Here is a 24,693-nt window from a genome sequence, read left to right on the forward strand (position 1 = left end):
GGGAGTTCACAGTTAGTCAAGCGATATGGCGGCTACGTGCCCGGAACCGGTGGCCCAGACGGACCTCCCCCCTCCATCAGCCTATCGCATCACTTTGACAGAGCACCAGGTCTCCTTGGTGAAGCACGCCGCCACGGACTTCTCCCAGACATCAGTTTATGGGAGGATCATTGGCTACTCCCCTTCACGAGCAGACATCAGGGACTGGTTGCAGTCCACCCTCTACCTCGAGGACAGTCACATTGAGGAGGTTGCACTCATGGGACGTGGCATTTTCTGGCTTAAGCTCTCCTCAGCACAAGCTGCGAGCAACATGGTCAGACAATCCCCTACCTCTGTGGGTGGGAAGATCATTCTCATGGTCTCTTGGTACAGGGGCTTCAGTGTAGCGGACTTCGACGCCCGCTTTCGTATTCCTCGACACCCAGTTACCCTTGTCTTCCCAAGTCTCGCAACCGAGCTTCGCCCGATCATCAAGGACCTGGGGGCGCACTTTGGTTGGCCTATGCAGGACACCTACATTGATGCGGTGGCAGCCCAAGGGGTGCCACGTGTCAAAGTGGCAGTCCTTGATCCGCAGAGCATCCCCTCGGAGTTCGAGATAGAGACAGACACAGGTGTGGTGACGCAACGCATTCTGATCACTGGTCGCCCAAACCAGTGTCTGAGATGCCACGGCTTCGGGCACCAGGCTCGCTCATGTCCTCGCTTCACGGGTACAGAACCTCAGAAGACCCCCAATCAGGCAGTTCAGGATACTCCACTCCAGTCAGCGACATCCCCTCCCGAAGGGGAAGGCTGGACGGAAGTCAAACGAAAACGGAAGGGCAACAAAGCAGGCTCCAAAAAACCTTCCCAGCCACAGTAAGAGCCCCCTCAAATGATCCCTACCCATCAGCAACCCGGTAAGGGGAAGGAGAAGGGTAAGGAGAAGGTCAGCCAGCCTCCCCCTCAGCCCTCATCCCGCCCTCCCCCCTCCTCCTCGATTCTCCGACCCCCACCCCCTCCAGGTTCCCCTCCCGCACCAGTGGCTTCCGCACCTCTCTCTTCCTCGAGCATGATACAGAAGGAATCCCCCCCCCCTCCTCCACCTGCACCACCTGCAGCCTCGAAGCCAGCACAGACCTCATCCTCGTCCATCCCTCCGAGCCCGACGACGGGGAGAGGCTCTTCCCCACAGGTGGCCAACTCCCCTCCCTCCGGTTCAAACTCCTCATCTTCATCCCCAAGCCCAAGGGATGCTCCTAGAGCTCTTCCATTGGAGTTCTACCGAGCATGTCCTTGGGACTACTTGGATGCAGCGAGTATTGGCTCCTTTCCCGCATGCCTAGACATTAGCATCTTCTTCCTCCGCAAGGGGGCGGAGGGTAAGGTGTCCATTCTGGCTCCGCACGATGGTCCTAGCTATTCCTTCACTATCTCCAGTGAAGGGAGTGAGCAATGGACGAATGAAAATGTTTGGGAGACGATACGAGACCAGACCCAAGAGCAGGTGCAGGACTGGATTGGTAGCAGAGCAGCGGAGCTTCTTCAGCAGCAGTGGCAGGAGGGTGATATTCGTCTGCGTTGGCGCCACAGCGCCAAACGTTTCCGACTCCTGGTCATTATTAGGCCACCGCTGGAGTGGGCCTACGCGGATGGGCTTCGTCCCTGGAGGACTTCAGAGGTTGCGGGCTTCTACGGCATCTCCCTTGCACAGGCGTCGAGCTGGTTAGAGAGAGCCTACCACCACGGGACGAAGGGCCTTTCCCCTCTGCTGAAGGTTTTAGAGGATGGGTCCGATGATCCGACATCCCCTTTGAAACCTTCACAGAAGCGCCTCCGCCTCCACACAGGACATCCCCCGACCACTTCGACCTCGACCGCAAGCAGACAGCTGTTTGTGGCCCACCTTCCCTCCTCATGAGTTTACGCATTATCTCTTGGAACGTTAACGGGTTCCACCCATCAGGCACCCGTGGCCCCAGGAAGATGGTGCTCAGACAGGAACTCCAGCCAGCCTTGGTGGGAAAGGTAGATGTGCTCCTACTACAGGAACACAAGCTTTCGGCATCACAGACCAGTATTTGTGGGAAGGTCCTCACAGGACACTCCCACACTTACTGGGAACCATCGATTGGCGAGCAGGGGAGAAGCGGGGGTGTCTGCACCTCCATCGACGCTTCTCTAGTTCAGCATGTGTTTGGTTTTGGCACTTTGATCTCAGGACGTGCGCTTTGGGTAGGCCTGCATATTGAGGGATCCCGCATCGGTATCCTCAATATCTACGCACCGACTGATCTCCGACGTAGATCCGTTTTTTGGAGATCCTTGACAAACCTGTTGCCAGAGATGGACTCTTGGATTGTAGGAGGGGACTTCAACAACCTTGAGACCTTAGAGGATCAGCAAGGAAGGGGCCCAGAGTTCCTCGGTATAGCTCACGCAGAGCAGGCAGATTGGGACTCCTTCCTCTTTGCAGTGGGAGGTCGGGACAGCTGGAGGGAGCCATCCTTTCGCAGATGGCCTGGGAGTCTGGACTACTCTTGGGGCTACAGGAGGGAGGGAGGCAGACTCCTGGAGCGGCTGGACCGTTTTTATGTTAGTGATTGGGCACTTGGCAGAGGAGGAGAGTCAGGAGTGGTTCCAGGGACGACACTTTCAGACCATGCCCTAGTCATCCTAGTCCTGGACTCGGCCTCTCAGTCCTCACCTCCACGCTCATGCCGGATCCCAGATTCCATCTACACCAGAGCAGCGGTTCACAGCAGGATAGTGGACCTTTGGGAGCAGAAGTGGGACCCCACCAGGGATTTGGCAGCACAGGTAGCTCAGGCGCTTGCTGAGTCTAGCCGCATTTGCCAGCAGGAGGCGATTCAGGTCAGACAGCGGTGTTGGGCACGGGAGAGGGGTCTCAGACGTGATCTCGCCTCGATTCAGAGGATGCAGCAGTCCTCTCCTGGCTCTGAGGAGCTCAGACAGCAGGAGGTTCGGGCCCGAGCCATGCTAGAGGAGATTACCCAGCGTCGATCAGAGTTTTCATTTCATGCTTCCAAGTCCTTCTGGGCTAGGAAAGGCGACAGGATGTGCAGCGAGTTCTTTAGGACTCATGGACAGAGGTCAGCAGGGGAGCAGCTCCGTTCCCTTAGGACGCAGGATGGTAGTGTCAAGACAGATCCAGGTGAGGTCCAGGACTTGGCGACAGACTTTTACAGATCATTATTCCAGCAGGAGCCCCCAGACCCTCGTGGCCGCATTTGCAGAGAGGAGGTGTGGAGGTCTATACCGAGACTCGTGCAGCCCAGCATGAGCAACACCCTTCTCGCTCCTTTCACTGTTGCGGAGTTGCAGGATGCAGGTGAGGATGGCCTCTCTAGAGCTTTCTTCACCACCTTTTGGGAGCAGATCCACCGACCCTTGCTCGCAGCCTTCCAGCACATCTTCTCCAGTGGGCAGATGCCAGAGAGCCTTGCGACAGGCCTGATTTGCCTCATCCCCAAAGGGGGGGACCGCCAGGAGATCCGACAGTGGCGCCCAATCACCCTCCTTCCGACCGCCTACAAAATCCTCGCCAAGATGATCAGCAGTCACATCCGCCCCCTGCTACACGACTTGATTCATGACACCCAGACTGGTTTTGTCCAAGATTGCAACATCTTCGACAACATCTTCACTTTCTCAGAGGCGGCGGAATGGGCCTAGCACAGTGGCCAGCACCTTGCCATACTCCTTCTCGACTTTGAGAAGGCGTACGACAGGGTAGACTGGTCCTTCTTGGAAGGTACACTCGCTCGGTTCGGTTTCCTGGACGAGTGGATCAGAGGTATTGCTAGCCTTTATAGATCGGCCTTCAGTCGGGTTATCATTAGCGGCAGGATGGGGGAGAGATTCACACTCGAGCGCTCGGTGCGACAGGGCTGTCCATTAGCGCCTTACCTTTTCCTATTTTTTGCGAAGGCCATGACACACTTCCTTCGAGCTCGTACCACTGGTCTTCGGGGTTAGAGGATGCCGAGTTGTTGGACTCCGAGTATGCAGACGACACAGCTCTATATGTGCAGGATGATGTCGAGTCACTGGAGCGAGTGAGACTATCCCTAGAGATTTTTTGCCTTGCGGCTGGGGCGAAAATCAATTGGCATAAGTCAGTTGGTTTTCTTACAGATCCGGGAGCCAGCTCACAGTGGGGTATTTTCTTGGGGTTTCGCTGGATCCCTAGAGGACAGACGACACGTTACCTGGGATTCCAGGTAGGCCTGAACATCACACCGGCTCAGCAGTTCTTGCCGGTCCTAGCCTCCATACGACGGAAGCTTGCTTTCTGGAGCACGGCTCGGCTTTCCTTGGCAGGCAGGGCCCTTGTGGTCAACCAGGTCCTTCTTGCCACTGCTTGGTATGTGGCCTCTTGCTGGTGTTTTTCGAGGTCTTGTGTAGCCCAGCTGAGGAGATTGGTGCGGAACTTCCAATGGTCAGGTTCAGACGGTTCCGCCACCACCAGAGCTAGGGTCGCCTGGCAGACGGTCATTCTTCCCCAGGCAGAGGGCGGCCTTGGCATTATAGATCCAGAGCTGCAGAGTCAGGCACTTCTTGGCAAGCTAGTAATTCGCGGCTCTCAGGTTCCCCCTAACTGCCGAGAGGAGACAGACGGACAGCCCTTGATCTAGAGCAGCCAGGTGACAGATGATACAGGTCGTCAGCTTGGAGAGAGATCCCATATCCCTTGGGCACTCTGGGCGCATGGGCCCGCACGCTCGTTCAGGGTTTGGAGGGACGTCTAAGTAGGATGAGCCCAGGCGAGCTAGCAGTAGCAGTAGGTACGGCACGTGGGATCCAGGCTCGGCGAGCGGAGATTGATGCTGCCATCCCTGCATGTTGGAGGATTCCCGTAGGCACCGGACAGCTTTTCCCGGGAGATGAGAGGTGGCTAGGACAGTTCACTCCACGAGGCATTCCTTTGGTGGTGGCAGGCCTCTTCTCGAATTCTTCGGTACATTTCTTCTCCATCACTGATGACAGTCGCCTACAGAGCAGAGAGGCCGTGATCGACCCCCAGCTTCCCTGGCAGCACCTTCGCATTGTAGGGCTGCAAGGGAAGACTTGGCATATAGACCCCCTGATTATGCAGGACCAGGATTGGAGACTCTGGATATGGGAGGGCCGTTCCTGGTCAGAGGTGGAGTGGGACCCAGGGGAGTGGCTTTGGCCACCGTCGGAGACCTCAGAGAACCCTACCCCCTTCTTTTCTTACAGTACACGCACGGGCCGGCGTGCTCTTGGGGCTCTCCAGCGTGGGCTACCCACACAGGCACATAGGTGGTATGCCCAGGGGATATCCTTGGTCTTTCTTCGCACCTTCTAGAAGACTCTTTGGGCCAGTTGGCGTCCGAGGAAGATCTCCTACTTCCTTTGGATGGTCGCACACAAGGGGCTTCCAATTGGTAGCTGGCTGAGAGAGATGGGGCAGGAGGGGCATTGTCAGATGTGTCTTCAGGAGGAGGAGTCCCTAAAGCATTGCCTTTGGAGCTGCTCACACGCGCAGACGGTTTGGAAGGGAATCATGGGGATCTTAGCTAGGGCTACACCCGAGCTAGGACCGATCACTTGGGGAGCCGTTTGTTGGTGCAGCACTAAGCCGGGACATCACTTGGCCTATGAGTTCTCTAGACAGGATCCCATCTTTTTCATCACGCAGGCCACTTGGGCATACATGGACAGCTTCCCGTGCATTTGACAGAGACAGATGCAGGAGCAACACCTCGGCACCCAGTTTGGGAGATCATAGGGAGCATCACAGGCTGGCATATCTGGACTTCCAGATGCGCGCAGACTCTAGGAGCTCAGACTTCTTCTACCACCCAGACCCTCGCAGATATCTGAAGCATGATCATTCACACGCTCAAGGGTCAGTGGGATCAGATTCAGGGAGAATCCCGGGCAGGGAAGGAAAAGAGACGACGTTTCCTTCGCGACTGGGACCACCGGGAGCTATTCTTCCAGCACTCCACTCAGAGTCTTCAGTGGCATTACGCCCCTCCACCGTGGCTGTTTGTCCACTCTCCGATGATTATGCCCTAGGAGGCTTGTTTTTAGCTTTTTGACTTCTCGGGCTGAATCCGTTTTGTGATTACAGCCCGCTGGCCTTCAGGCCTTCTTGTACTCTCGCTTTCAAGTAATATAACTAGCACTACTTTTTGCGAAAAAAAAAAAAAAACAATAAGTGATATTCAAGAATCATGCGAGTTTATCTCCTGCCCCAAAAGAGAAGCCAATGCCCTGCCACTCACGCAGCCACTGAATCTAAGGCTTTTACACCCGAGCTGAACCTAAGGTAATGTTTGAATAAAACATGAACCATCTTGGTAAGCTGCGAGATGACTAACAGAATTAGAAGGACACAAAAATCTGTAAAATAAAATCTGATTCTAAAACTGACCGTCCCCTTCGAGAGGTCAGCTAGTAACAACTCTGCATCTCTAAATCTGTAACCCTAAGTTCTCCCCTTAGATTATGGCATGATGTATGCAACAATTCCTGTGTGTCTGGCTTCATCCTGCCTGTACTAGATATGAAGAAAGAAAATGTACATGGGCTGATACAAAACTTCTCAAATACAAAAGTGTTCCAAGCAATACCTAGTAGCACAAACCTTCCATTTTGAAGGCTACGATTCATGAATGAAGATGGAGGCTCCATTGAAACAAACATCCTTGTCTAAATTCAGGTTTGACTTAATAAATGACGCTTTGACCCTTCCAGACCATTATCTTAGAAGCAAATTTGTGTTTGGCCGCAAATGAATACAATAAGATCTCAATTTAATTGATTTGAAACTCTTTACAGCCAATAGCAAAACTCAAGATGCCTACAAATATGATGTCTTCCATACCAGTAGCAATTTCTTGTAACGCTTCCGCTGGGGAAGGATCCCTAGAGCTTCCAGCAGTGTTTCATTCAAGACTGCTTAGTCATTAAATTAAGTCAAAGTTAAACGATTTTGAAACCGATGTCAGGGGAATTTGCTGATAAATGTATTTGACACTTCAATAATAAACTGCTTGATATGATGAGGCAACAAAACAAACATACAGAAACTCAAAGCAGCCATGAAAAACCAGTAAGAGAAAGCACGTAATTGGCAATTGCAAATCTCACCTTTGTTTTGTAGCAAAGCAACAAGCACATTCAATGAAGCCAATACAAGCTTGTCATTCTCACAAAAAAGGTAAGAGAGTAGAAGCTCCCTGCACAATTCTGAAATGAGGCATCAGCATTTTCTTTCGAGTTCAACTAAAATACCTTCCCTTAACAAAAAAAGAGACTCTTTTGAAAACCATCACCTTGAGCTTTGGTTGAAATTCCTATCCTTTTTCTTATGCAACAAATTGTTTTCAGCCGCTTGTAGCTCAGGAGCTACCCTTTCCTCTCTGCATGAGCTCTTCTTAAGCAGCTCAAGCCCAATACCATTAACCAAGTCCCTATGCTTCACTATTTGCAATAGGCACGACAGCAAGTACAGAGAAGATAACTCGTTGATCTGCATCTCCTGCAAGTTAGGGCCTATCAGGAATTGAAGGTCTCATCAAAAGGTTTTAGAGCACAAGGACGGTGTATATCCAAGTCAAGTAGGTTCCCGAGAATCAGGGCACAACATGAAAACAGAAATCTCTATGATAACTTTTCCTTGAAATATATGATGAAATTCAGCTACCATGATCTTTGCATCAATCAAAAAACCAAAATGAAATTTACCGTCCCCTGGAAAGGCCGAAGTGATGGAAGCAGCACTGGAACCACCACCAAGTCCATCATATGTTGTGTCATCAACCTGCTCAGTTCAGGAATGCCTGAACTTATGATGTCATTGAAATAATACAGAAGGTCTCCTATTTCCGCAATGGCCTCTTCCAACCTTCCCCTAATCTGTAATGAGTCAGGATTCCTGTACCAAAAGGACCAAGCCCAAAAAAACAAAAAAAAAGGGATTAAGCTCTTCTTCCAACCTGCCCCTGATATGCAATGATTCGAATTCCTGTACCCAAAAAAAAACAAAGGAAAAAAAGAAGACAAATGATAAAGCTTCGTGAAGTTTAGATCTTGTCATCAAACTACAAATTTCATCCCATCTCCATAGCATGAAATACCTGAATCAAGAGAAGGTCCTTTTTCAAAGGTGAAGGAAATACTCACTTGGCTGCTTCTGTGACCAGATCAACTAGAGTAAAGGTCTGTTGTCTCAGAGAGGTCATCAGTTCGAAAAAGTATCCAACTACAGCAGGACTAACAATAAACACTCGGATTGCAGTATCATCAACTGCAGATCAATGAAATGCAAATAGTTAAGAAATATAAAAAACAGTGTCCAGATATTTAGAGCTGTTCTTCAAAACATTCTTGAGACTGCGTTACAAGTTGTGGTGACGGCAAGAACATGTCATTACAGGCGGACTGATGGCAAAATCAAGCTTTGTGTCATAACACATTGAGCATGGTTGACTTGTGGTTATGGCACGCACATGATTTTACAGGGGTGATGGCAAGCACACTTGTGACAGGCGGATTGATGGCAAAGGCAAGCCATGTCATAACAGATTGCACATGCTAGCTATGTGTTAGATTGCCTTGTCTCAATTACCTCCACAGCAATCTTAACAATGTAAAGTTACATGATTTTATTTCATTAAGACTCAGTGTCACTACAGCTCACTGCCCCATCCTCAGTCACCACATGTGCCTGATGGTGGTAGCAGGCACAACTCATCAAAGAAGACTCTGCTTGCCAACTAATCCCCTACCGTCCTGGCTTCCCTTGTTTATTAGATAAGCAAATCAAACTTGAATGAGGTTACATACTGTTGTATATGTTTAGAGTAAGTGTTCGAACAGCTATTCGCACCATGCTCTCTTCATGATGAGCAAATTTGATTGCCTCGGTATATAGAGGAAAAGACACTACTACATCCTGCATAAGACCCATAATGGAAAAACACTCAGTAACTTTCTTCATTAGTTTCGTATGCAACATGAACTTACAAGGAACCTTACTAGAATCTTCAAGCATGAAAGACTGCAATGTGCGGGAAGGGGTATATCACATTTTCAGTCTTCACAAAAAATGAGACCGTGTTCTTGTCGAGCTTTGTACTTATTGTTCTACAACCAAACAGGCAAGAAATAACATCATCAATCTCTGGAGTATTCTTACTCAGACCTCGATCTTTGTTATGCCCAAGAAGATAATGGAATAAAATCCTATAAGGAGGTAAAATATTGTCTGCTAGCCAACCTTAAAAATGATATGTAGTATGCAACTAGCTCTTCATTTTGAAAGTCAAATGGATACGTGATCAGGTTATTTATGTACTCATTGCTAAATAAGTAGTCTGCAGCACAAAGTCATCAATTAGCTTCTCTTGCAGCCACAAACTTCCACATGGAAAAAATTGCACAGCTCCACCAATTTTCCCCTAAAAAGTAAACTTTGATTATATTTGCACACGTACATATTGCTTGCTCACTGCGCATAGTCTGCAGCATTATGTTTAACGTTTGCAGCAATTGCACAGCAATGCTTGCAGTTCTGCTCTGTTTTAAGATGGAAATAAAGTGGGCCATCACCTGTTTCTCCATGAAATACCTGCAGGAGATTCAATATATCATACTGAAGCATTGGCTCAACTACTGTTTAGGTTACCACTGGGAGAGGTTAAATTTATTCCATGCTTTTTCCTTTTTCCTTTTTTACAAAAAAGGGGTGGGTTTGCTGGATGTTCTAACACAAGACAATTGCCAAGTCATAAGCAAAACGAACTCACTCAAAAAATGAAGGATCATGCTGGTCTCCCCAAATCAGAAGTTCTGCCATTGACCTGAGAGTTTCAATGACAAAGTCCTGGAATGGATTGAAATAAATTAGACCACCCAGTACATCATAGTGAGTGACGGAAATGGCAATTTACTTGTCTAGACAAAGGACAACTTTCTACCTTATTGGAATCGTTTATTACAGTGGCTCTTTGCAGCTGTTCATTGAGGTATCTACATTAAATGAAGAAAGCAAATCAGGCAGATTGGAACCAGACTGAATGGTGGGATCTGAAGTTATGATTACAATAACCCGCATTTACAAAAGAATTACGCAAAAAAACATACTTAAGTTCATCTAAGGAGAACCGCTCTCTGGAGCGCCAGAAGCTCCACATGGCCTGCCAGAGTCTCTAACAAGTAGAGTAGAAAAACCAATTACTTGTCCAAGGAAAAGCGCTCTCTGGAACGCATGAAGCCCCAAATGGTCTGCCAGCATGTCTAGTCTTCCTGATGGCAAGTTATCAAACAAGTTCTTTCTTGATAAAAAGTATCAAAGACATAGCAGTCAAAAAAAAAGTCTATGTATGCATGCATTTCTACACAGACAATGTAAGAAATAGACTTTTTGCCTCAAGTATAAAACAGAATGTAATTTTTATTTTTATATGTGCATGTTACAACCAACTCTCACCCAAATAGTATAAAGTCCTATATTCATATTCATCGGGGGTAAGCATGTGAAAATTACCACGGAGGTGTTTTTCTCCTCCGTAAGGATCTACTAGAGGGTACAAGCGCACCATCATAAAGTATTCATCTTAATGTAGAGGCTTCACTAACATTTATATCAAGATGGAGATGCACACACCATTTGACGACAGCAGCTTGCCACACAGCTAAGAGATTGAGAAAGGTTAGCCAATTATCATTCTCTTCATCGCACGCATCAGTGGCCATTAGCAGAAGTACGCTCAAAATTGGATGAAAGAGCTTCCAATCTGCATAACAGTAAATGAAACAGGTTCCGATCTGAAGAGAGCACTGAGAGAACAAGGAAGCTCACATAAATATTAGGCTATCCTTACTAATGGCCCCTCGCTTAAGACATCAATGAGCTTCATGACGGTGCAAGGTTCCTATCAATTTGCCTCCTTGTTCGATGAGACCAAATCACCCGTGACTGCTTGCACATAGGATGTTCCTAACGTACAATGTGTAAAATGAGCTCATTCATCTCCTTTTTTTTCAAGGAGCAATGTGGAGGGTTCCTTACCCTACAATCTCTCAATCGCAGCACGATGTCTGGGAATTGAATTCGGACTGTCCTAAGCTTGGATCCCCCCCCCCTCTCTCTCTCTCTCATATGCATATTGTGCAACTATCAGGAGGTTGAGTTGGAGGAGCATTTTAATTTCAAGTGCCCAGTGTACTACGAGATCCGAGGTCGCTACCACTGTCTCTTCATAGACGGCTCCGGGCTCCTCTCCAGATTCCTCGCCTACCCAGATCAGAGATGTCTCGCGGCATTCATTCACAAGGGGGTCCGACACAGAGAGTACTTACTCAGGCGACGGGGCTTGGCCACACCATCAGACACCTCTCAGAGAAGGATCACAGAGTTCTTCCCATCGAGTGACATTGACCGTCCAGTGTCTAGCCGCAGACGTGACAGAGAACCACACCCGATGACCACAACATGACACACGAGACATAGAGGGGACACACAAATCACTCTAGGGGACCTCCCGTCATTGTTTAGACCCGAGATACGCCCCACGAGCTTGCCACGGGTTTCCCACTAGTATCAAAGTAACGGAGGCAATGGAAATTCTTGCAATAGATCTTCAGCGGCTAGCTTGCTAAATGTACGGGGAGGGTCGTCGTGAGATTGTTGTGATAGGAGGGAGAGAGAGAGAGAGAAAGAGAGAGAGAGAGAGAGAAAAGAAAGAAATTTTATTAGAGTCTTCAGAAGACTGATCGGTCTATAAGACTGAAAGAAAATCTAATACAAATCACATTAAGGGTGGAGCTACTAAAATGAGCATCATCACCTGTGCTGAATCCTAAGTCTGATCATACATAATCAAATACATCTGGGTATGACAATGAAAAGACAAAAGACTGGAGCGGAGCAGAATCCTCCGTATGTCATGTCCCCCTAGGTGGTGCATAGCCGGAGATAGGACGCTAGCATCTGTCAAGGGGTCCCGTGCGTCTTGGTCTCTTGGAGGAGGCTCGACGTAAGACCAGAGCTATCATGATAGCAGCGGCTTGAGGATCATTGAGATACTCTTCTTGAATGCCATAGATCCAATCTTTATAAACCTCAGTAATAGATGATAAAGTACAAGCCCATATCCTGGAAAGAGAATCTACCATAATATTTTCTTTGCCCATCTTGTAATCTATGTCAAAGTCATAGATTTGCACAATGGATAGCCATCTCCTTTGCTTGGGTGATAGAGAAGACTGAGACAGAAAATATTTGAGTCTTATGATCAGTCTTGACCTTGAAATGGCTGCCATAAATGTAGTGGTGCCACTTTTTGATTGCATGAAGTACTGCCAACATCTCTTGGTCATAAATGTGGAAACTTGACTCCTTGTCATCCAATTTTTCCAACTTTCAAAGGCAATAACTCCATGACTCTGCTTTAGGACAGCACCAATGCCCCTTCCACTAGCATCAGCCTCAATTATAAAAGGTTGAGAGAAATCAGGACATACCAAGATAGGCGCTGAAGTTAATGCCTCCTGGCAGCCAAGGGACCCTTTTATAGGGCTGGACTGAGCCAACCCAGTCTGTAAACAGACCGACTCAGTCTGTTTTACAGACTGGCTGGCCTACAGACAGCCTATAAAAAGCCCTCCCTGGCTCATTTGCCAGGGGAGTTTTTGGGAAGCCTTTGCAGGCTGCCTTCCCTGCTTACCTGTCCAGCCTTTGGGGACCCTAAAGGGACTCCTAACCTAGGCTAAGACCTAAACTATAAGATGGAAACACTTAACCTACTGTTCTCCAGTGGGTACTAGTGAACAAGAACTGACTACTGACTTGACCTAAGGCTGAGAGACTGACCTACGTAGCTTGTGCCTAACTGTCCCTGGACAAGGGCTCACAAAGGGGTCACAGCATACGACAAAATCTCCTATCTGGGAACTATAATGCACTTGTTGATGTAGCCAGTGTGTCACCTTGCACCCAAGTGCAGGGGTGCATGTGACAGTCAGACCATTGGAAAGCATTCTTTTTTAGAAGATCAGTGAGAGGAGCTGCCAATTTGGCAAAATGCCTTATAAACCTTCTATAAAATGATGCCAGACCAAGGAACCCTCTCAGCTGGGTGATATTCTGAGGTATAGGCCAATCCTTTACACACTTTACCTTGCTGCGATCCACCTTAATGCCACTACTGCTGATGATATGGCCCAAATATTCCACTTCTTCAGCCATGAAAGTGCATTTACTTGATTTGGCATACAACTGGTGTGTCCTCAATACTTCCAATACTTGCTGGACATGCAATAAATGCTCTTCTTTCGTTTTGCTGTAGATCAATATATCATCAAAGAATACCAACACAAATTTATAGAGGAAAGGCTGCAATGCCTTATTCATTACCGCCTGGAAAGTTGCAGGTGCATTGGTTAGACCAAATGCCATCACTTTGAATTGATAAAGCCCACATTCTATCCTGAAGGCAGTTGTATCTCCCTCCTTCATCCTTATTTGATGATAGCCTGACCTTAAGTCAATCTTTGTGAAGTACTTTGCCCCTCTAAGCTCATCCAGTAGATCATCAATTCTAGGGATAGGAAACCTATTCTTAACTATCATTTTGTTCATCCTTAAGTCAATCTTTGTTTTGCTGTAGATCAATATATCATCAAAGAATACCAACACAAATTTATAGAGGAAAGGCTGCAATGCCTTATTCATTACCGCCTGGAAAGTTGCAGGTGCATTGGTTAGACCAAATGCCATCACTTTGAATTGATAAAGCCCACATTCTATCCTGAAGGCAGTTGTATCTCCCTCCTTCATCCTTATTTGATGATAGCCTGACCTTAAGTCAATCTTTGTGAAGTACTTTGCCCCTCTAAGCTCATCCAGTAGATCATCAATTCTAGGGATAGGAAACCTATTCTTAACTATCATTTTGTTCATCCTTAAGTCAATCTTTGTGAAGTACTTTGCCCCTCTAAGCTCATCCAGTAGATCATCAATTCTAGGGATAGGAAACCTATTCTTAACCAATAACATAGGAGAGGCAAAGGGTGACTAACTATCTGTAATAAATTCCTTATCAAGAAGTTCCTTTATTTGCCTTGCCACCTCTTCCCTTTCAGCTCTAGAGAGTCTGTATGGAGCTTTGTTGATTGGCTTAGATCCTGGCTCCAACACAATTGCATGATCCACATCTCTCATGGGAGGGAGATGGTTGGGAAGATCAGCAAATACATCAGAGTATTGCTATAATAGGGACTAAATGTCTTTATCCTCCACCAACAACCCATTACCCTCTTGAGACTTGGTCAACTGAATAGCATAGACTCCACAAACACTTTTGAGGTCTCTGGCCATTCTTCTTGCAGAAATTAAGGACAATTTAGGAGATTGGTAACCCATCAAAGTGATGTGCTTACCTTCATGCATAAACTTCATATACAGCCTGTTAAGGTCCATAGAGAATTCTCCCAAGGTTCTCAACCATTCACAACTAAAAACAATGTCAATAGGTCCCATTTCCAAGACAAATAGATCTCCATGAAAAGTATAGTCTTGAGAAAGTTGCACTTGAGCAACCTGACAATATTGCTTACTGTGGGAATGCTAACCATTAGCCACCTCAACTTTGATCCCATGATCCAAAGTGGATGGGCATAACCTCACTGTTTGAAGTGTCTTTGCATTAATGAAGTTATGAGTGTTCCCACTATCAACCAAAATGTGGACTGGTCTGTTATTGATTGTTCCTTTTAACCTAAGGGTTTGAGAGCCCTTGCAGCCCATAAAAACATCAGGAGATATGCTGTACACAACTGATTGTGTATCCCAATACACTTCATTATCATCAATAGCATCATTTCCATCAGAATTTCTGATCTCATCCTCATAACCTTCAACAACTTCAATGTTTCATTGTCTAGATCTATTTGAGCACCTTGGCAAACTATCATCCATAAGCATGGTGTCAAACATGGATAACCCACCTAGATCAAAGGGAAAGGTGGTCCCCTTTTTGGAACTATGATCCTCATCATCATCAAGGCCTTCATTCACACAGTCCTCATATTCATGAAATTCAGATTCTGCTGCAGAAGTATTAGGAGATAAATCCTCATCAATCTCTAGAATCAAGCTCAACTTCGCTCCTGTTTTTGCTTTACACACATTCCTATGTTCAAGGGTCCACTTCTCACCACAAAGGTAGCACAAATTCTTCTTTCTCCTGTCATCAATAATTGCTTGAGATAATTGCTTAACCAACTTGTTTCTTTTATCACCCAGATTATCCTTTGGAGTGGGTTTAAAGAATGACTTTACATCTGTAACCTTGTAAGCCTTAGGTTGTCCCATGCCACTGCCATACACTGTGGGGAACCTAGAAATAGAAGTTGTAACAGGTGCAGGAAGTTTTCTTTCATCATTGGAAACCCCTTTGATCATAGGCTTAGTTCCAAAGTGACCAATACCCAAAGTCTTCTCCTTCCCATTGTATTTGGGTTCATAAAGCACTGCCAACTGCATGGCCTCTTTAAGAGAATTGGGCTTTTGAGCTAGGGTGCAGACCATGGATGAACTTGAGCACTCTCACTCTGTCATCAATACCATGAACAAATAGAGCCAATTTCCAAAACTGTTTGATATAAATTTTCACTAATCCTTGCTGAGTAAGATCATACCACTTACAAATATATTGATCCTTAGTAAAAGGAGATATAAAAGTTTTAAGCATTTCAGCCTTGAATTCATCCCAAGCATTAAAAGTTCACCCTTCTTGATGTAGATGCCTCCACCAAGAGTGGGCATAATCTTCCAGATGAAGAACAGCAAATCTGATTTTACCTTGATCACCCTTTGGATATAGAGGGTAGAATCACCTTTGAACTTAGGAAGTATAATCTTGTCTTTCATATCTTTGTCTTGATGAACATGTCCTTTTGGTTCAATAGATTTAACTGTTTGTATATATTGCTGGAATGTCATTGCTGCCCTAAGGTCTGCTGGTAGCAACTTATATTCATGGAATTTTTCACACAACTCTTCAACTGCTGAGCTGCTGTTATTAGAAGTCTTACCATGTGCTGAATCCTTATCCATATGAACCTAAGTCTCCATCAATTGGGGATCCACAGGTCTCTTCCCATCATAAATTTGGCTTCTCTTGAACTGGTCAAACCTTTTACTAAAACTGACAGACATGTTTTGCATCCTTTGGTCAATCTTCTGATTATTCGTCTTGATCTCACTGGTTAACTCCTTGAATACCTGTAGCATTGGGTCCATACAACTCCTTATAATGTGCTCCTGGTTAAGGGATGTTTGTACTTGAGGAGTTGCTGCCAAATCCCCTTTAATATTGCCACCAGGAAGATCATTGGGCCCAAAAACTCAGCCTGATTATCAATTGCTTCCTTCTCTGAGATGGAATCAAGGATACTCATTGGCTGCTTACTAGCTTGACCAGTAGACCTCTTTACAGGCATCTTTAATGACTTGAATCTAGAGTAAATGCACTATCTTAAGCCCTGATCAAAAACCAGTACCAAAAGCCCCAAATGCTAGTTTTGCCCTAATTTCACAGGTCAAAATTCTAAGAGAAAACTTGAAATTTCCCACTTGTTTGGGGGCTCAAGAGTAGATGCTCCAAATTTCAAAGTAATTGGACAAAGAATTTCCCACAAAATCCCATGAAAAGTGCTCTGATACCAATGCAACAGGACTGCTCCTAACTGACAGTAAACACCCCTAAATTTGGTAGAATGTGCAAGAAAGTTAGAGTGGTGAAGTACCTTATGTTTTAGGAAAAAGGTAGGAGTGGAAGGTCATGGGCTGGACCTGCAACAGAGACTTGTGAGGGGCTGCACAAGGACAGGAGGAAGTCAATCCTTTTTAGAATTCAGCTGAGTATTGAACTCTTACTGTAATTTCTATTATAGTAATGAAGTCCAAGTCATGAATGAATTGCCAAGTACAACTAGAGCCCTTATATAGGTATGGCCCAGGGCAGTACAAAGCAGTATTGCTTATGGGATTACCTCCTAGGATGCCACGTGGCAACTTATGGTATCCCCTAAAAAAAGAAAAAAAAAACTTGCAAGCCAATAAAGACCTTTCTACTAACTTTTAACCTAAGTAAAAAGTAACCCTCTTTTACATATGGAGTCAACCAGAAAGATAAGATTGTTGATAAGATCTATGCAAAGGAGACTACTTTAGAATTCATTATTAGCTATCAAGTTGGTAAAGACTTGGATGGCAGATCATCGTAGAAGTCTGACAAACAAGCTTGTGATTCCACAGTGGAGCCTGTTTCTGGAGAAACTGTAAAATCTCCAATCAAAGATCGAAACAGACTGAAAGAAGGGACCTTAATCCCAATAAATGCAGTTTCCCTGAATTGTAGGGACGATCCTAATAAAAAAGGGAAAAATATAGTTGGGAATGTTAGTTTTGATTCAAATTCGCCACAATGGCCTTTGAATTCATTACTAAATTCTCCTTTACATTCTTTGGACTGTAGCTTGCAGTCTAGGTCCTTTAATCATGTTGTTTCACCTATCAGGGGAGAGAATCCAATAACATCAGCTAAAAGAAGTCCAGAGGTTCAATAAACCAATCAAGTATCACTGACAACTCCTAACCCTGATGTTGTTGTGAATGAAAGACCTTTAATACAGGAGAATCAGGCCAACTTATATAGAGTCAATGCAAGTCAAGAAGAAGAGGCTTTTAAGTTTACAGGATCATTAACAGACTACAGTGGTTTGTTTGGGCATCAGCAAGGGGGGTTTCCTCTCTCTTTGTGGAAGACGGGTCAATCAGTGGCCAGGGAAATCTCTAGCAAAGGACCTTGCCAAATGTATGAATTGCAATGCCTTCTGTAATATATTTTCTAAGTATTGACATCACTTGTTTGGGCTCCAGACTTTTATCTCAATTCAAGATTTGTCTCAAAAGCCTGTCCTGAATCTCGTATATCATGGACTGGCATCTTTAAGGAATTAGGCTCTTTAGAACCAGACATGGACACTGGATGACTCTGCTGAGCTAGCTGATGCGAAACTGGATTAGAAATTGCAAAGAGACGCTTATCATGTATTCTTGCATCAATGTCATCAAACTTAGCACGTGCTGTCTGTGCTGTGGCTTGTAACTCCTTTGCAAATTGTGAGAGCTTTTCCCTGGTTGCTACCACCAGTTGCTATGGGATTAGGAAATGAGCGGTTCAACTCCACAATTGGGAATTGTCTTGTTATATCGCATGCATTGGAGCGCTTGTGAATTGGGATAAGAGGCCTTAAGTTCCCCATACCAGCATTTGGCAAGGTCCTTTGCTGAGGTTTCCCTGGACACTGATTGATCACTGTCTTCCACAAAGAGCAAACCCCCCTTGCTGATGCCCAAACACACGACTGTAGTCTGTTAATGGTCCTGAAAACTTAAAAGCCTCTTCTTCTTGACATTCATTGACTCCATATAAGCTCGCCTGATTCTCCTGCATTAAAGGTCTTTCATTCACAACATCATCAGGGTTAGGGGTTGTTAGTGGTACTCGACTGTTTTTTTGAAGCTGCGTAATTCTTTTAGCTGATGTTACTGTACTTAAAAGCTTACCTTCCTACAAGGACTTATATATAAGATCCATATATGTTGAATGCAGCCTGTAGTTTTTCCTCCAAGATTACCAGGGTGGATGCAAGCAGCGATAAAAGATCTTCCTAGCACCAATGGGAATGCTATGGCACAGTGTAGATGAGTCTAAGTTATTAACAACGACATCCACTTGGCAATGAAATCAACAAGCTACTCAAGTTTCTCACGTCCTATGGTGCATGCAACTCAAAACTGCAACCCGTTATTGCAATCAAACACAATTCGACTGCGGAACTCTTGACTTCAGAGATGATTCCACTCTACTGTCAGATATTGAGGAGGGAGGTATGCTACGGGTTTCGGCTGACAGGCGAGGTCCATTCTCATCTTATTTTGCAGGCCCTATTAGACCTCGGCAGGATACATGATCTCATCTTATTTTGCAGGCCCTATTAGACCTCGGCAGGATACATGATCTCATTATCTATAATGGTCTTGATACATGGCCCGCTTCAGATGGTTTCACATGCTTTCCACATGGGGGGGGCTCCAGTGTTGTTGATTACATCATGGGATCCCCTGTCTTCACATCTCGCACTACTGACTTCTCTCCCCCCAGGGGCTGATCATACATACCTTTTCTTTAGCCTATATTTAACAGTGTTGGGAAACCTGTTTTGCAACTGATGGACAAAACTATGGTTCCTACACCTAGATTTGATCACATGCAAGTTCAGGTTGTTGGCAATGAAATCAACAAGCTACTCAAGTTTCTCACGTCCTATGGTGCATGCAACTCAAAACTGCAACCCCTTATTGCAATCAGACACAATTCGACTGCGGAACTCTTGACTTCAAAGATGATTCCACTCTACTGCCAAATATTGACCTTGAGGAGGGAGGTATGCTACGGGTTTCGACTCACAGGCGAGGTCCATTCTCATCTTATGGGCAGGCCCTATTAGACCTCGGCAAGATACCTCATTATCTATAATGGTCTTGACAGATGGCCCGCTTCAGATGGTTTCACATGCTTTCCACATGGGGGGGGCTCCAGTGTTGTTCATTACATCATGGGATCCCCTGTCTTCACATCTCGCACTACTGACTTCTCTCCCCCCAGGGGCTGATCATACATACCTTTTCTTTAGCATCTCCACCTCCCTTCGCATAGCACCTTCCACCCCACTTAGTGTTTACTCCACCTACCACGATATACGCTTTGATCGGGATCACTCACCTTCTTACTATGACCGTCTGTACATACTTCTCACTTATATTAACTTCATACCCCTTTTAGAGGATCGTGCTGCCCTTGTCACCCGCTCACTACACGAGGCTGCCATTCACGCTTTCCCCCACACCACCCGCTCCACCCGCCCCTGGAATCGTACCCTGTAATAGTTGGTACGATGATGAGTGTAAGGCTTTACGCCGTCAACTCAGATTCGAAACCAAAAACAATCTTCCAATCGCACCAGGTACGCTACGCGAATACCGTAGACTGGTACGAAGGAAGAAACTAGACTTCGTTCATCGGAACGAGAAGGAGCTACTGAACATTTTGTTTAGTAACAACTCTTAAGGACTTCTGGCGGAGATTTCTAGAAGGACGGTCCCCCCACCACTCACTGACACTTAGATCTAGTTTGATTATGCACGCACACTTTATGACATCCCAAATCAGCCAGTCCCTAATCTCTCACACATGCCTCGCCCCACATCTTGCACCCTCTTCACTAGAGAAGGGGTAAAGGACGCCGTAATGAAACTTCATAATGGCCGCGTAAAGTGTCATGTGCACGGATTGGTATCTGACGTGTAGTAGGTACACAGAACTAGCTCAGGTTAGCCTGGGGAGGCTTAGAGCTAGGCAGGCTTGATTCTCGGGTTGAGTGGCAAGGGTACGAACTATTTATAGGTCTTCGCTATTTTTGGCGCTCGGGGCCCGAGTCTATAAAAGGGGCCCAGGGGGTTCAGTTCTCAGTGTGCAGTTGGGAGCAAGTTTCGTTCCCAGGTGCCAGGTCTGGATTGAGTCGCGGACGCGCGCCTGCATCTTAGCGTAGCCCAAGGCCTAGTGGCAGATCCAGGGCTTCACAGCGCCACCTGGTGGTATGGGACACCAGGCTGGTTTGGATCTGATTGGGAGTTCGTGCCACTAGCTCAACTTGTGGCTCGGAGGGGACATCTCTTGATTCGGGATCACATCCCGTAGATTTCATGGTTGGGTGGTGAGCAGCCTGCTCAGATCTCACGTGGTGTGTGGTTGTTTTGCAGATCAGGGGTTTCAGGAGTGCTGGGATGTGTCAGTTGGTATCAGAGCCAACTCCTGAGGTAGGAACCTCTGATGCGGGAATTTTTGACGAATTTTTCCTCCAGGTATGCCCTAAAATTCGAAATTTGTTGCTGCGTTTTCTGCTGGGTTCCTGGGTTAACAGGGGTGGAAAGATGTAGGGAAAAGGTAGAAGAAAGGAGGGAGAGTTTTCGAAATTCCTGAAGGGGCCTGAGAGAGAAGACTGTAGGAAGCAGGAGAGAGAGCAGAGATGTAGTAAAGAGAGGGAAAGGTAGAACGGAGAAAGCAGAGAGGCGAAGCACTGGACAAGGGCTGCGAGGGAGGCGGAGATGGGACGCCAAGGCAGTACGGAATCCGTCCTGTGCAGGGAGAGGCGCACGGAGCAGCGAGCAGGGTGCGGCCAGCCTGCGTGGAGGGTGCTTTTTTCGAAAAAAAAGCACCCCCTCCAAAGCTGGGAGGGTCGGCCTTTTTTGGAAGCAGGGCTTCCTAATTAGGCTGCCCTGCTCCCTATATAGATGGGGCAGGGTACCAGCCCACCCATAGCTTCGCAAAGAGCTTAGCTGCGCCATTGAGTCGCGTGCCAGCCCTGCATCAGTCTGTTTCGCACCTGCGCCAGCCACCGTACTCTGCCTGCATCAGCCGTACCTGCATCACCATCTGTCCGTACATCCGTACAGCTGCATCAGCCTTCCGTACGGTGCCTGCGTCAGCCGTACCTGCATCGCCATCTGTCCGTACATCCGTACAGCTGCGTCAGCCTTCCGTACGGTGCCTGCGTCAGCTGTACCTGCATCGCAACTGTACCTGCAATCCGTACGGTCGCCATACAGCCACGTCAGCTGCTGTACGGCCTCCGTCAGCAACTGTACGGCCTGCGTCAGCAGCCGTACAGCCACGTCAACAGACCGTACGGACTGCGTCAGCAGCCGTACAGCCACGTCAGCAGTTAGTACGCTGCAAAATCTCATACGTTGCATCCGGTAGCGGGTTCAGTGAGATTTCGGGATTCGTGTGCTCCCGGTTCGCCAGTTTCCCAACATCTCCTTCCGTCAGCATCTTTTGGGACGGTTTTCCTCTGCTCCATTCTCCTTTTCGGTTCGGTTCAGTCAGTTATTTCTCTCAGTTTCTGTTCAAATCAGATTTCAGTTATGTCTAATTCTGCAAATCCCGAGTTCACCATGGGAGAGCAGGATTTGGATTACACTCCTGTGGGAGAGGAGAATCAGGGTCTCTATGAAGACCTGATAACAAAAAAGGCCTTCAGTGAATTTACGACTGCTCTAGATGGAAAATTCGAGCAGGTTAATGCAAATCAAACGGGGTTGACACAGCAACTCCAGGGGATTCAAGCAACTCTCACCCTTCTGGCTAGCACTGTGCAGGCACTCATGCATGTGGATGCCATGGCTTCAGTGCTAGGCCCGAATATAACTCCAGACCCTTTTCCAGGAGATCAAAAGTCTAGAACGAAGGAGGTAGTTGACACTTGGTTACACAAGTGGCAGGTACACTTTCAGTTCCACCCATACCCAGATGAGAAGAAGATCCAGCTTGCAGCGGGTTTCATGTCAGGTAAAGCGTTGCTATGGTGGAAGGAACTCCAGCCTAAGCCCGATACATGGACAGATTTTGAAGGGGTCTTCAGGAAGGAGTTCCTGAAGAAGGAGGATGATTACGATATCGTTGGCAAGCTCAAAGCCCTCGACATGTCAAAGTTAAACTTGACCTTTGAAGTTTATCTTCAAAGATTTCGGATCTGCAAACCAGGGCCACTAAGATGGATCCAATGACCTTGTTAGGTTTCTTCGTGGATGGTTTGCCAGATTCATACAAGTTGCAGATAAAGAACAACAAATGCACAACGTTGCAGGAGGCCATGAATTATGCACGCATATACGATGATACCATGGCCGGTGCCAAAGCAACTACAGTTTCCGACACGAGTGAAAAGAAGAAACGCAAGTTCTTTCAGCATACGACTGGTACTAGGGAGACGAAGTCTACGGACAACGCCTCCAAGAAAAACTTGACTCCAGCTAAGAATGGTAAAGCCCATTTCCTTCGTACTTTGAGGCTCAAGAAAGAAGGACGATGCTTCTATTGCGAGGAGCGGGGCCACACCAAGAATGAGTGTCCCAAGCGCAAGAACCAAAAGTTGGTGCTTGGACCGAAGCTCCAGGCGGATCCACGTACCGCAGCCAAGGGAGCGAACCAAGTCTCGATGATAGGTATTTCTGTAAATGTCATTACCTGCCCACTTTCTTGTAATTGCACTTTCAATACTTCGTTGTTTGGTTCCCATGATCTTTTCCGAGTTTATGGAGAAGTTATGGACCAACAGGTTCACATTCTCTTTGATCCGGGCAGCTCTCACAATTTTGTTAATTACAAATTTGTGCAGAAGATGGGGCTGTCAACAGTACCTAGCGACCACACCTATGAGGTGCAGCTTCCAGTGGGGAAGCAGTTTTGGGATCGCAAGGTTGAAGCGCTTCCTATCCGGATTCAAGCCTACACAGGGAATCTTACATGTTATGTTATGCATCTGGAGCATGTAGACTTGTTGATCGGAATAGAGTGGTTTAAAACCCACAATATTCAGATCGGATGGACGGAGCATACGCTTTCTTTTGTAGATAAGGACACCCAATTTTGTATTCAGTGTGATAAAATTCCCTCTTCTCAGGGACCTATTGTATCTGCGATGCAGCTTCGAAATATATTAAACATTTCTCATTATGATGTCTATCAGTGTGTTTTGATTCCGCTTTCTTCATTTGTTGTTTCTGTAATTCACAAGAATGAATTAAGTGTGTTTGAACACCGTGAATTGAGAATGTTGCTAGATAGTTTTAAGCATGTATTCCCTGCTCAACTGCCGGAAGGTTTACCTCCAGAACGGGCAGTAGATCATCGCATAGACTTAATCCCAGGGGCCCAACCTATCAGTGTACCACCTTATAGGATGAGCCAGGTAGAGGAGGATGAGTTAGCTTTACAGCTTCAGGATTACCTGAATATGGGCTATATCCGCCCAAGTAAATCACCTTGGGGTGCACCTGTCCTCCTAAGAAAGAAGAAAGATTCTTCCTGGAGAATGTGTATAGATTATATACGATTAAATAAAGTGACAATTAAGAATCGATACCCTCTCCCTCGTTCCGATGATTTGATAGACCGTTTGGCCGGAGCGAAGTATTTCACTAAGATAGATTTGCGTACGGGTTATCATCAAATCCGTATCTATGCTAAACACATAGATAGGACCGCATTCCGAACTAGGTATGGTCATTACGAGTTTCTCGTATTACCTTTTGGTTTAACCAATGCTCCTGCTACTTTTCAGCAGATGATGAACGATTTGTTCAGAGATTTTCTGGGCAAATTTGTTGTAGTGTTCTTAGATGACATCTTGGTATATAGTCGAACGCTTGAGGATCACATAGGACACCTCCGCGCTGTCTTAGTTGTTCTAAGACAGCATAAGCTCTATGCCAAGATGAGTAAATGTGACTTCTTTATGAAGGAGATCATTTACTTAGAGGACACAAGATTTCTTCTGAAGGTATTAGCATTGATCTGGATCGTATCCAGAAGGTTTTAGAATGGTCTATCCCTCAGACTGTGAAACAACTTCGTTCTTTCCTAGGATTTACGGTATTTCTTCGGAAATCTGTGCGTGATTATTCACATATCACGGCACCCTTGACAAACATATTGAAAGGTCGTGCAAGCAGGTCTACTCAGCCGATCCCTTGGAATGATGCAATGAACCAGGCTTTTGAAACCTTGAAGTTTT

General features: G+C 46.4%; 1 protein-coding gene across 3 annotated transcripts in view; it reads right to left on the reverse strand.

The window, feature by feature from the left end:
• LOC147900542 (CLEC16A-like protein) overlaps positions 1-24,693 on the reverse strand; it is a 71,715-nt gene that overhangs the window by 36,121 nt on the left and 10,901 nt on the right. The window contains exons 3-14 of one of the 3 annotated variants that reach the window (XM_087376900.1): positions 10,129-10,290; positions 9,963-10,014; positions 9,792-9,868; positions 9,480-9,613; positions 9,263-9,359; positions 9,072-9,129; positions 8,830-8,938; positions 8,167-8,290; positions 7,729-7,918; positions 7,317-7,513; positions 7,132-7,220; positions 6,866-6,936 (exon numbers count right to left, since the gene is read on the reverse strand). In XM_087376900.1, coding sequence (XP_087233026.1) covers positions 6,866-6,936; positions 7,132-7,220; positions 7,317-7,513; positions 7,729-7,918; positions 8,167-8,290; positions 8,830-8,938; positions 9,072-9,129; positions 9,263-9,359; positions 9,480-9,613; positions 9,792-9,868; positions 9,963-10,014; positions 10,129-10,178 — 1,248 coding nt within the window. In that variant the 5' untranslated portion in view covers positions 10,179-10,290. Of the gene's footprint in view, positions 1-6,865; positions 6,937-7,131; positions 7,221-7,316; positions 7,523-7,728; positions 7,919-8,166; positions 8,291-8,829; positions 8,939-9,071; positions 9,130-9,262; positions 9,360-9,479; positions 9,614-9,791; positions 9,869-9,962; positions 10,015-10,128; positions 10,291-24,693 lie in introns of all 3 variants that reach the window. The other 2 variants (XM_087376899.1, XM_087376898.1) reach the window with 2 other exon arrangements.

Source organism: Dipteris shenzhenensis, chromosome 7 (genome assembly GCF_047967505.1).
Source record: "Dipteris shenzhenensis isolate YYH24624 ecotype China chromosome 7, Dip_SZ_1.0, whole genome shotgun sequence".
In the NCBI taxonomy this organism is placed as follows: Eukaryota; Viridiplantae; Streptophyta; class Polypodiopsida; order Gleicheniales; family Dipteridaceae; genus Dipteris; species Dipteris shenzhenensis.